Source organism: Dendropsophus ebraccatus, chromosome 2 (assembly GCF_027789765.1).
Source record: "Dendropsophus ebraccatus isolate aDenEbr1 chromosome 2, aDenEbr1.pat, whole genome shotgun sequence".
Lineage (NCBI taxonomy): Eukaryota > Metazoa > Chordata > Amphibia > Anura > Hylidae > Dendropsophus > Dendropsophus ebraccatus.
This window is the reverse complement of record NC_091455.1, coordinates 39,144,472-39,157,703: the sequence shown is the minus strand read 5'-3', so window position 1 is coordinate 39,157,703 and position 13,232 is coordinate 39,144,472. Positions and strand designations below refer to the sequence as shown.

The window sequence follows — 13,232 nt, the reverse complement described above, 5'->3', positions numbered from 1 at the left end:
GCATGCGCTGGTATAGTTATATGCACACACGATTTAGAAAACCATAGATGTATGGATAAGTCAGCACTGATCAATGATGTATGCCCAGTGTTTTGAAGGCAAATGACAGCAAGAACTGCATAGAGATGAACCTCTGTACGAACTCTTCATCAGATTGGAAGAACAGCGTGAGACATTCTGTAATCTCTGCAGGATTGGACATCACATACCAAGACTAAGGTATTGAACAGTGTCTACAGCAACCAACAGAAGGCGCTTGCACAACATAGGGCTAAGAGTCAGACTTCCATCTGCAAGTGTTCCATTAGCCTCACTCCATGGCGCTCGAGTTCTAGCACGGTGCAGAGTAGAGATCAGCAAACCAAAGCATGTGGCATTTGACTACTAGTGGCTAAAAAGTTGCATATGGTCCCTTTGGCATCCTGGAAAATATGGATATAGCATATGGCCATGTAGCATTGTAGCCGTGTTTTCCTGGCAGTCTTAAAGGGGAGCTCCACATAAGGAAAATTAGTTTTCTATTAAAAGTTATATAGATGTGTCTATATAATGTATTACCATACCAGTAAGGTTCTGCCACACAGGTAGCTGATAGAAATGCAGAAAGTGGAGAAAAATGGCCTCTGTGCCAATTCACATTGTCTCCTACTCTCCCCCTTAGGAGACAAATATTCCATGCCTCTGTCTCACATTGTGTGTGTTTGCTGAGCACAGGCTGATGATGCAGAGTGTGATGTCACAGGAGGCGGGGCTGGATCCCCCAATCCCCTGAGTGATTCACCATCACTGACCGGCCAGAAGCAGGTGCAGCAAGGGCTGTGGACTGTGATGAACAGCTGAGGGAAACATTGCATTCTGGAACCAGTACTGCATTCTGGGAACTGCTCAATCAGGAAGTACAAAAACACAATACAGAACCAACCCCCCCCCCCCCCCCCAAAAAAAAAAAACAAATGAATTTTTGGTAGTTTCAAAACTGGGATAGATAGGTAAGATAAATGCTGCACACTCCGGGCATCTCTAATGCAGAGCAAGATTGCAATAATGGCTGGAGTGAAGGTGTATGTTTTTTTTTTTTTTTTTGCAATAAGTCCTGTCTTTGTCTCAGATGCACGGATAGCCACCAGAGATCGGGCTAGAGACCACATGGAGTCAGTGGACGCAGATGGTGCGAAACAGGGCTACGGAACAGTCTCATTTACATATTAAGAATAAGGGAATATTGAGCACTAATGGGGCAGCGGACCTTCTCAATATAGGTATGGCTGCACTCCTATCCCCCAGGGGCGGATTAAGGGTACCAAGGGTCCCGGGCGGTTCAGAAATTGTGGGCCCCCTACTAACCATGCCCCCACTCCACTAAGCTCTGCCATACAGGAGACTGCTGCTGCTGTCTATGGGACACTTCAGCTGATAATGACAAGGACTCGCAGGAGGCGTCTTCTCTTCATGAGTGATGTTTTGCTAAATCAAAGTTGTTCTCTGTTCCTTTTCCTCTCCATCTGGCTCCGGCCATCATGAAGACTTCCCCAGCCGTGACTCATCCCCACAGAATCTGCCAGACAGACATTTTAGAGACTTCACTGCAGCATCATCCTCATCTCTATACACATCTGCTTCACACAGTAACCGTGCTGCCTCTGTGCCCCATATAAGCCCCTCTGTGTAGCATCCCCTCCATATATATATACCCCCCTCTGTAGCATCCCCTCCATATATATACCCCCCTCAGTAGCATCCCCTCCACATATATATACCCCCCTCTCAGTAGCATCCCCTCCACATATATATATATATATATATATATATACACCCCCCTCAGTAGCATCCCCTCCATAAATAGCCCCGTTCAGTAGCATCCCCTCCATAAATAGCCCTCTGTGCAGCATCAACCCCCCCCTTAGCCCCCTCTGTGCAGCATCACCCCCCTCCCTTAGCCCCCTCTATGCAGCATCACCCCCCCCCCTTAGCCCCCTCTGTGCAGCATCACCCCCCCCCCCCCACCACTCTGTGCAGCATCACCCCCCCACACACACACACTAACATTAATCCCCCCCCTGGCTTCAGCCCCCTCTGTGCAGCATTAATCCCCCATGTTAAAAAACAAAATAAAATCTTACTCGCCTATCACAGTGATCCCCAGCAGCCTCTCTCCTCCTGTTGCAGCATGGCGACGTCGGTCCTCTCTTCTCCTCTCCAGGCCTCCGCGCCGGCGTACGACGAGTAACTTCACCGGTCTCTAGCCAATGGCAGCAGGCTAGCCAAGGGGCAGAACGGGCGCTAACGGACCAGCGGCTGCGGCCCATTGGCAGTGCGGGGGTACTGGCCCGGGGGGGTGAGCGGCGAACGGCGGCAGATTATAATGGGGGCAATCTTGCCTGGGCTCCCCGCCTCTGCTATCCCCTACCTTATTGGACTCATCTACAACATCTAGAAGGCTCTAACCTGCTGCTAGATCCCCTTTCAGAGACTATGCTGTGAGATGGTATAATGAATGGTACGCAAATATCTGAAGTCTTCATTCCAGGTATACTAACAGCTCTGCATTACATTGATTTGGTAATGGAACCATTAGTACAGTCATTTCTCCAGTGTCCTAGGAGGAACAAAATGCCAGACAATATGTTGTTTGTGTTACTGTGCGCAACTAAGTGTGCCCCCAGCAGTGCCAAAGTTCATTCAAAATGGCAAAATATTTCTCGACCATCAATATCTAGTTGATAAAATGCCAAGATATTTATTTCTGCATGTGAAGCTCATACTTAAATTGTTTCTATTTTTTTTAGTTTGCATATAATTAACATGTCCATCAATCTGGTGATTTCCATAACAGGGTTGATATTCCTGGAGGTGTCAGTAATATGGAAAATGATTTAGCTTTGCTAGATAAGTGGTCCAAACATTGGAAATTGAAGTTCAATGTTTCCAAATGTAAAATAATGTACTTGAGGAGGAGGAATCCTCTATCCGAGTATCACATAGGCAGGTCTGTGTTGGCAAAGACTTCAGAAGAGAAGGATTTAGGGATAGTGATTTCTGACAGCCTTAAAATAAGTCACCAGTGCAACTAGGTGGTGGGGAAAGCTAATAGTGTGCTGGGGTGTATAGCTAGAGGTATAACCAGTAGGAAGAGGGAGATTGTGATCCCGCTGTATAGAGCTCTGGTGAGACCACACCTGGAATACTGTGTCCAGGTCTGGAGACCTCAACTACAAACAGATATTGATAAAATAGAAGGGGTCCAAAGAAGAGCCACAAAATGGTGGAGGGTGTCAGACATAAAACACATCATGAAAGACTTAAGGATTTGAATCTGGATAGTCTGGAGGAAAGAAGTTAAGGAGGGACATGATCGAAACCTTTAAGTATGTTACAGGGCTAAATAAGGTTCACGAAGGAATTGTTTTTAGTAAAAAAAAATTGAGCTCCAGAACAAGAGGACACGGTGAGAGGTTAGTTGGGGGGAAGATCAGAAGCAACGTGAGAAAATATTACTTTACTGAAAGAGTAGTAGATGCTTGGAACAAACTTCCAGCAGATCTGGTTCGTAAATCTACAATAACAGAATTTAAACATGCCTGGGATACACATTTATCTAACCTAAGATAATAAGAAGGGAAATACTAAAAGGGCAGCCTAGATGGACCCAGTGGTCTTTTTCTAAAAAGGTCCTAAGCTAAAAATGCCATATTCATGTGTCCACAAATTTCGTGAGGTTGTACAATTTTGGGATGATAGTGAACTAAGTGCACAAGAGGTGTATTCTGAACCCAAGAACAGTACAGATAAAAATCTTCTTGGTATTATGAACATGCTATGGATAGCCAAAGCTGAAGCATGCTCTTCTGGGTCCACCTACACTATTGAGAGGTGAATGGGAACTTTCTCCATAGCAGCATCTATTCCATACATCATTTATCAATTGTGCCAGAGAGGTTCTGAGATGTCGGTAAACATCTCTCAAGAGACCCTAAATTCCATCCCAGAAGGAGGGTTTCTAGGGGAAATACTTCCACAATAAGGAGTTTGAGGCTGCATGCCATGATCTTTTTTTCCCCCGATGACAGAATCCATTGACCATAGCAGGCTGTGAACACCATATTCTACGTCGTCTTCATTAGAGTTGATCGAACCTCGGAAAATCCTAAGTTCGATCGAACACAAACCTGCCGCATTTGATTGCTGAAGCCTTCCCGATCCGTGGGGAAGGAGGAGACAGCCCAGGTACTGCCTAGAATTCCTGGATTCAGCCTAGCCTCCTTCCCTTCGGACCGGGAAGGCATCGGGAATTAAATGCGCAAGATTCGAGTTCGATAGAACCTAAGATTTTCCGCTGTTCGATCATCTCTAGCGGCAGGTTTGTGAATGTTCGAGTTTGATCGAACCTAGGATTTCTAGAGGTTCAATCAACTCTAGTCTTCATATGTCATTTAGATTCTTATTATGACCATTTTCATGAGACTGTTCCCATACTAAAAATCTTCAATACACTACAATGCTATTACATGGAGTAATAAAAACTCCATACACTTATTTAGGCTCAGATTTTCAAAACTGCAGCATGACCTACATACGTCACACATTGGCTTTGGAATTTTGCAATGTAAATGAATGAAATCCACAGCACACAGGCATTAGGCCGTACTGTACGTATGCTCCTTTAGTTTTCTGTTCTCTGACAAATATTGCAGCAAATAAACCTCCTACCCGCAAGACCTGTGGCCTCTCCTGCCACTAGGTTCTTATATTCCCTGTAAAATAATAATTGGAACATCTTTTTGTATAGCTCCGCGAGGTGCTGCTCCTCTGATATTGTTATAAGAAATGTATGAATAAATAGCCAACTGGGTGTTGCCTGTTGAGGGAGTGTCACAACATTGTCAGCACTGATTGGATAGTTTAAGATTGTGTAACACCCAGTTGGCTACAGACTGTAAGAATAGGTATCCCAGCATACAAAAATTACTAAAACAGGCAGGTGCGGCTGTGTACATTAAACATGTAAAAGAAATTGACATCCTCAAATCAAAGTGTCACTGTCGTTTACTTTTTTTTTTTTTTTTTTTTGCAGAAATAGTACAGGCAATTTCAAGAAACTGTCATTGTTTTTTTTAGCTGAAAAATGCATTTTTATTATGAAAAAGCAGTTTGAAGCTCTCCCCCCTGTCTTCATGGTTCTCTTATGGAGAGGGGTTGAGGCACCAAAACAGGACAACAAAGAGTTAATTTACAGCTACATCACCAGGCTATCTCCTCTGAAGTCAGCACTGACCTCTGAATACTGGCTTTCACACAGCTCCCACTGTGTAATCCTTTGTTCTCTGCTGGCGACTAATCTCCCTCCTCCCTTCTCCATAGGTTACACAGGGCTCGACTGATGTAAAAGAGTTGAGATTTCCTGATAATGAGCAGTGAATGAGAGAAAGGAGGGAGAGGGGGGGACCTGGGGAAAGTCTTTTTGAATGCAGATAATAGCATATTTGTCTAAACCCAATTACAAAGTTTCTTAAAATCGCCTGTACTATTGATTTGTGCAAAAAAAAAAAAAAATACAACAGTGACACTTTAAATGATGTTTAATGATGTGTCCCTCCATAGCAGGAAGCCTCAAGCCACAGAATCATTCAACCACAGCTCCCTTTAGCTCTGGTAATAACCAGAAGAAAATGGCTACATAAAGATTTAGAAGAAAAAAACTTGTTTATTACAGGAACAGAAAGTTTAGCAGAAACATTTCCATTTTTTTCCTCTCATTTCCAGGCTTAGAATAATGGTTTATATTTCTGTAGTGAAATAAATGGATATTCCCATCTTAATATAGATAAACTTGAAGGACTCATCAAGAGAAATACAGTCATATAGCAAACTTGTCTCCTCCTCCTGATATGCCGCCCTTTCCTCTCACTGTTGACAGCTCGTAATCTAGGTTACCGATAGACAATATAGCGTGTATGCACTGTATAATATACACAATGAGGGAAATTTTTCAAACATGGTGTAAAGTGAAACTGGCTCAGTTGCCCCTAGCAACCAATCAGATTCCACCTTTCATTTTCCAAAGAGTCTGTGAGGAATAAAAAGTGGAATCTGATTGGTTGCTAGGGGCAACTGAGCCAGTTTCACTTTACACCATGTTTGATAAATCTCCCCCAATATGTATACTACAGCTATATATACACCAGCCAGACCACTACTTTTAGAGCAGAGAGGTGGTCGGTAACCCAGACATGTCAACAATGGGAAAGTAAGATCAGGCATATCACAAGGAGGCACGTCTGCTAAATGAATATATTTAAGTTGATGAGCCCTTCAAGTTTATTTATATTAGTTGAGAGGGAAATATCCCTTTCAAACAAGATATCTGAAAATGTGTACAATCCCGCCAACCACGCCCATCATGGTTCATTCAGGTGAATGTCCACAATACATACTGTAACAGTACAGCAGGAAGACTGAGGACTAAACTGAGGACGCACTGTCCTATACACAGGGAATAGATCAATATCTACTGTATATATACGGAAGCCTCAGAGGCCATCTTCAAGGATCCACTATTTATGTCAGGTAATGTGCAAATATTGACATCCTACAGACCCAAGGACGCAGTGACCACGTCTACAATGTACACGTTTAACATTAGTTTTACTTTATAGAACATCCATTCTGCTGTCTCCTTATCGCCTTCTTTTAACCGTTTTAGGGTTATACCTGTAGAAACATTAAAAAAAAAAAAACGCAAAAATTATTTTACATAACATATACAAAAAAAAATAAAAATCATTGTCTATATAAAGCCTGTAATAAAACGCCAAGGAGCCCTCTATCTGGAATAATGGAAAACAATTGATTGGGGGAAAATATTTTTGGTACTAGGGATTCAGATCGATTTGTTAGGGCTTGTTCACAAGAGTAAAAACCATTTAGGGTTTGATGGTGAAACGGCAGTGATTCGTGTTTACAAATCTACGAAGTTACACATTGAACTCCTCTCTCCCATTGATTTCAACAGTAGTTGAAATCAAAGCTAATGGTTGCAGCTAAACACACAAAACAACAATGTACAATAGAAGAAACAAGCTGTGTGTCACCCAATAATCTTCATAAAAACAAATTTTTATTGTACCAGCAGAGTGACTATATCAATAATTACATTATCACATATATCTCATTGACCATAAAAATAAAAAACGTAAAAACAATTAAAACCCGCAATAGCAGTAGAACATGGTAGTCTCTTAAGTGTTAGGAGTCTACCCCACTCCCTGGGTAAAAATGTATCCGTATCCTGCCTACCAGGCTGAAGTAATAACCATAACGTCCATACACGTATGACCAACAAGACCTTTAGGAGGAAGTACACAGTATCACCCCAGTGTGCCTAAAGATAGCACAGGCATATTGCTACTCTTTGGATCTTCATACAAGGGGGAAGGGAGGCTGGAGTTAGGGTATATGCACATGGAGTAATTCTCGTGGAAAACTCTGTGTGGAATCTCCCACTCGTCCCCGCGTTCTCCCGCTTGCTTCTTTGCCGGCTCCATAGACTCCATTATATGCTCCGGCAGATTCCGCATTGACATGCCATTTTTTTACATGGTTACCCCCCTGGCTTGAGTGAATAACAAGAAGTGACGCTGGACAAGTGGAGACGGCGCGGCCTAAAACAAGTGAATTAACATAAAACTGCAACAAAAATAACGAGACCTTAATTAAATAATGACACAATGATCCAGTCTGCGGTGAAGAAAACATTAACACCGCAGGAAATAAATCAGCCTGATAGATACCACAATCCTCAAGGGCTAAATTTAGGAAAGCACAGGAAGAGATTATTATTCTAGAGCCTACTGTACAGCTTTACAGATAGTAGGAGAGCGCGGTCTGGTCCTGTGCGCTGCTCGTGCCGCAGCCTCTTTAGTGGTCACTGCTGCTAGTACCAGTATCACCATACTAGTAGTAGCAGCACTGTTACCACATAAACAAGACAAGAAGAAGAAAGAAGATTGGGGGATCAAAAGGAGAAGAATGGGGGCTGCAGAGATCTGGAAAAGTATAGGTTTTACCCCTATTTTTCCCACCCCAACAGCATCTTATTTAAAGGAGAAGTCAGACAATTTTTAAATTCGGCAAACAGAAATTTGATTTTAAGTACGAACTTACCTCTCCCCTTGCCTACAAGGGGTCCTGCAGCCAGTCCCCCCACTCACCACAGGGAGAAGTAAGTTCGTACTTGTAATTAAGGTTCCCCCCTGTCTGCTGCAGGTTTTTAAAAATTGTCGGTCAGTGCTGACCCCAGAGGAGATAGCCTGGTGATGTAGCTGTAAATTAACTCTTTGTTGTCCTGTTTTGGTGCCAAAATTAAAACGACAGTGACACTTTAAGACACACAAAACATGGGGAACCGTTAGCCCTCCAGCTGTTGTAAAACTACAATTCCCATCATGCCTGAACAGCTTAAAGCTTTAGCTGTCCAGGCATGATGGGAATTGTAGTTTTACAACAGCTGGAGGGCCAAATGGTCCCCATCCATGATATAAAGATATCTAACAGATAATTTTATTTATAGGTCTCTTCCAATCAGGGGTGTAGCTATGATTCACGGGGCCCCATAGCAAAAAATTTTAAGGCGCCCACTGCACATATACATTTTATATATATATATATATATATATATATATATATATATATATATATATATATACATATACATATACATATATATATATACATACATACATACATACATACATATAGTATATGCTCTGTGATGTGGCCAAAAAATAAAATCTATTGTGGCAGAATCCTGGCTGCAGCCGCAAGAGTGACTAGCAGAGCAGAGAGCCAATGGCTGCTTTCTTTGACAGGCCACTGTTTTTTTTTACCTGTAAGGGCCCATTAGGAGCCCTTATGGATAAATACTTAGGTGCAGCAGCAGACTACGTTCGGCTTAACCTCTTATGTACTGCAGTGTGTAAGCGACCCAAAGCTCAGAAGACAATGACATATTCGCTTTACTGCTCGTGCACTGATTACCCCTGACCCCTGCATGGAGCTCTGCACATTTTCCTTTCCTACTTTATTGTGCAGCTGGAGAACAGAGGTCAGAGGTTATTAGTGCAGTGAACGGGAGATCTCTCTGTCTTTTTCTTGTTAACCCTTTTTTTGTGTTGCAGCATGTAAGCATTGGGTCACTAACACACTGCAGTACATAAGAGGTTAAGCAGAAGGACACATGCTCTTACCTTCTCCCCCAGGCCCCCCTTCTGCACAGGCCCCATAGCAACTGCCTTTCCTGCCACTATGGTAGCTACGCCACTGCTTCCAATGACAGGTTAAGTATCAGCACCAGGACCCCCTAAGCGTTCATATGCCATAAGTAGTACTGGAGGCACTTGGGCCCCCTTTCTTATACTATTTCTAAATGACAATATTACCCAGAAGCACAAGGGTTTCTAAATTAGCGGTGTAAGAGCTAAAGAGATGAGCCGCGTCAGGATAAGGAAATGCTTCACATACATTAAAGGGATTGAGCATTTCCCCCTCCTCAGATCCCACTTACTTAGCTCAATTTGCTTAGACAGACGAACACTGCAGCCGAATTGCATCAGCACGTCACAGGGAATATAATTGCAGCCGGCTGTGGTCTCCAAGCAACTCCTGCCTATCCTTCATACACGCCAGGAAGGAAAGAGCAAACAAACCTCTGAAAATAACCTGCCGTCCTAGGTACACACAATAAGAGCTCCATTGTCTTCCTGCTGCAATATGACTGGCGGTGTCACATAACCTGGATCATGTTAAATCATCAGCCTGGGCTCACACTGCGTCTCTACACTCGGTTTAATGTATATGCCGGAAAAAGGAGCTAATGTATACATTAAACAGACGCTATGAGGAATGTAAACAGCGGCCCCCACACCCATAGATTTTTCATGACTTATCCATTAAAGGGATTATCCAGGATTAGAAAAATATAGGCTAATAGCCTGTAGGCAACTATAGGCTAATAATATAGCTTTTCCTTTTGACCGTATCTATGGAAATAGTATGCTACACTATCCTATAATTCATTATATAGCTGTATACTGACATATATACCGGACAGCCAGACACTGAAAGGAAGCTTAGTCCTTGTCTCACTAATGGCCCCCTATCGATTTGGTAAAATTTGAATGTTAGGAACTATCCTGAATCTAAGGGACAAGTAGGACAACTCCGGGTCCTATTACACGACCCGATCGGCGCTAGATCGGCGCCCGTTTACTGAACAAGTACAGGGGCTGACTATCCGGCAGCACAGACATTGTTAGCGATATCAATGCAGCCCTTGCCTTTAGTGTAAAATAGTTAAGTATTAACTGATCTCACCACGTTCCCCAGTGGCCTTCCCTGGTCTCTGCGCTGACAGGCCGCTGGTCGCTCAGCCGATCACTGGCTGTGGCCTGTCTCTGCCTATACTACAATAATCAGCCATCAATCACGTATTGCTATTACACATAGCGATACGCGACCTAAACAAACAATCAGCCGATGATCGTTTCTTTGCCTAAACGTTCTCTCTATTACAATCGGACGATTATCACCCCGTGTAATAGTGTCAGGATGCAGTAGAACAGGATACAGCTTAAGGGTATGTTCACACTACGGACTATGCGTGGAAATTTCAAGCGGAGGCCGCACAGCCTGTCCCATTAAGTCAATGGGACAGGCAGAACTTCAAGCGGAGTGTGCTGAACAGCCTCCGCTTGAAATTTCTACACATAGGGGGACATGTATCAAGCGGCGCATTTTATTTTTTGGCGGAAAGTGCCAATTTGCGAATATTTGATTCGCAAAACGACCGTTTTGCGAATAAAATATTCGCAAATTGCCACTTTCTGCCAGTTACGCCAGGGGGGCGGGGAGGGGGCGCGGACTCAGAGTCTGCGCAATTCATCTTTAGTTTTGTCAAAAAATACGCAGGAAACCTACTCCAGCTCTCAGCTGGCGTAGGTTTCCTGCCGTGAGCACAGGATTTATATAGAGGCAATCCGCAGTCGCTGTAGTGCCGGAGCTGAGGGGACATTTTTAAGTCCGCTGCAGAAAACGTCGGACTTAATAAATGTCCCCCATAGTTCGTAGTGTGAACATGCCTAGAGGTTACATGCATATGAACGTAACTTACTGACGTAATTCCTCACCTGTTTCAGTTAAAGGGAACCAATCACTCAAAAATGCCTCTAACACTAAGGAAACGTGCTGCTATATTACCCAGCACACTTCCCAAACATGTTCCTGTAGCCTACCCTGTCCAGTATAAAGAGCAAACTTACATTTATAAAGTTTATAAAGTTCTATGCTCTATGTAAATGAGGCTCAACTAGTCATCTGGGCGTCTTCCTTTCGGCAACTAGTCCTAGTCACCGGGTGTGTCAGCACTGTGATCACACCCCTCTGAGGCATGTCAAAGCCATGTAATCTCCACGATGTCACCAAGAGGCGGTGTGCACGTGCATATTCGTCGGAGAGCCATGTTTCCTTATCGTTATGTCCATTTTTTGAGTGATTGGTTCCCTTTAATACTATTATTCCCCATAATTCTGGAGCATTTTTTTCCTTTCAACTCTGGGTTGTATGATTCCTCTTCTATTTCTCCTGGAAATATATCAATAAATAGGCAACTGAGTGTTACCATCCCTGACAAATAACTGCTGAGAGCTGCTCTGGACCTTAGGTGCAACCTCAAAGCTGGACGAACCACTCCGACCTCACCCTTCTGGAGACCAGGATGGTGTAGGGTGCTGGAGGCCCTGCTCTACCCTTTAACCTTATGGCTGTAGCACTGTGCAGTATAAGACGTCAGAAGTAGAATGATACTGATGAAGGGGGCTCAGGTACCATGCTGGGGGGTACTGCAGGAGCTGACTGTACACAGTCAGGATATAATGCGTTGCTTTACATCAAACTTTTGTGTTCTCATCATTGTTGATTTTGTTCTAACTCATTACTTCAATAACTAAACCTGTGTATAGATATATATGTATTTCTCTTCTATTGCTTTGTGCAATGTGAGACTCTCCCCACTGGATTTATGCATATCAGCTTGTATTTCCTAGGAAACAGTCTTCTCTACAAGCTGTGGTTGTGTTGCTTTTATACTGCAATGTTCAGACTAGAAGGTACCTTGTATCTCAGCTTAGATACCTCAGCTGAGAACCCCAACATTATACACAGTGATCTGAACTGTAAGTCATCGCCCTGTCCTCAGATGATTCAAAGACGGATGTACACGGACTATGATGATTACAGTAACAGACATTTAAAGGTTTGTACTGTTTTCCATAGAAATGCTCTCTATGGTGGATCCCTGTCCTCTATGGTACATTTGTATGAATGTATTGTTAATCATAATGAGATCTACATACACCATGCATAACCGTGCAAGGAAAATACATTACAAGCGTTCACAGACCCGTATTACTTACAATGGAATAGGAGATTTTACAGTCAAGTGATTTTACATGCAAACCTAAAATATTGAATATGGCAAAAAATATGCCTTATAACGGGGGGAGATTTATATAATATAATATATATATATATATATATATATATATACACATACATACACACACACACAGACTTTAGGACTAGGTTTATAGTGGTCCAAACTGTTTTCTAATATGGAAGTAATGACTTGACTATGTGCAAGGTCACAGTTCAAGCAGGTCACCTCTTGTTACTGACTGGTGACCCGTTGTAAAGACCATGTAAATGACTCGGTTTGATGGTTCTCCACACAAGTGTGTCCCATAAAATGACATTTAGTGCTGGACAGAGCAGGAAAAGAGGGAGCTAAATCAGGAGCAGGTGTTGTGAAGCTTTATTTCTCTTCTATTGGTTTCTCCTTCACTCATGCACGTCCTTATTTAAAGTAGAAAATTTTTATTAAAGTACTGTATTGCAACCCAAAAGTTATACTAATGCTTATAAAGTGCTTTTTTCCCTGCACTTACTACTGCATCAAGGCTTCACTTCCTGGATAAAATGGTGATGTCACGACACAGACTGATTTAACTGATAAATAAGAAAAACCTTCAAAGTGCTGTAAAATAATCTTTCTTATTGTCAGGATCCCCAAGGGATTAGAACTGATCTCTTGGGGTCCCAGTATTCTTTGGGGGGGGGGGGGGGGGGGGGGGGGGCACTTTTTATAACAAAAGAAAAAAAAAGAGAGATTGGACAAACTCCAT

General features: G+C 42.8%; 1 protein-coding gene across 2 annotated transcripts in view; it reads right to left on the bottom strand.

Moving 5' to 3' along the window:
- Positions 1 to 6,132: 6,132 nt before the first annotated feature.
- NBN (nibrin) overlaps positions 6,133 to 13,232 on the bottom strand; it is a 39,465-nt gene continuing 32,365 nt past the window's right edge. For both annotated transcript variants that reach the window (XM_069959910.1, XM_069959911.1), the window contains exon 16: positions 6,133 to 6,708. In XM_069959910.1, coding sequence (XP_069816011.1) covers positions 6,675 to 6,708 — 34 coding nt within the window. In that variant the 3' untranslated portion in view covers positions 6,133 to 6,674. The remainder of the gene's footprint in view (positions 6,709 to 13,232) is intronic.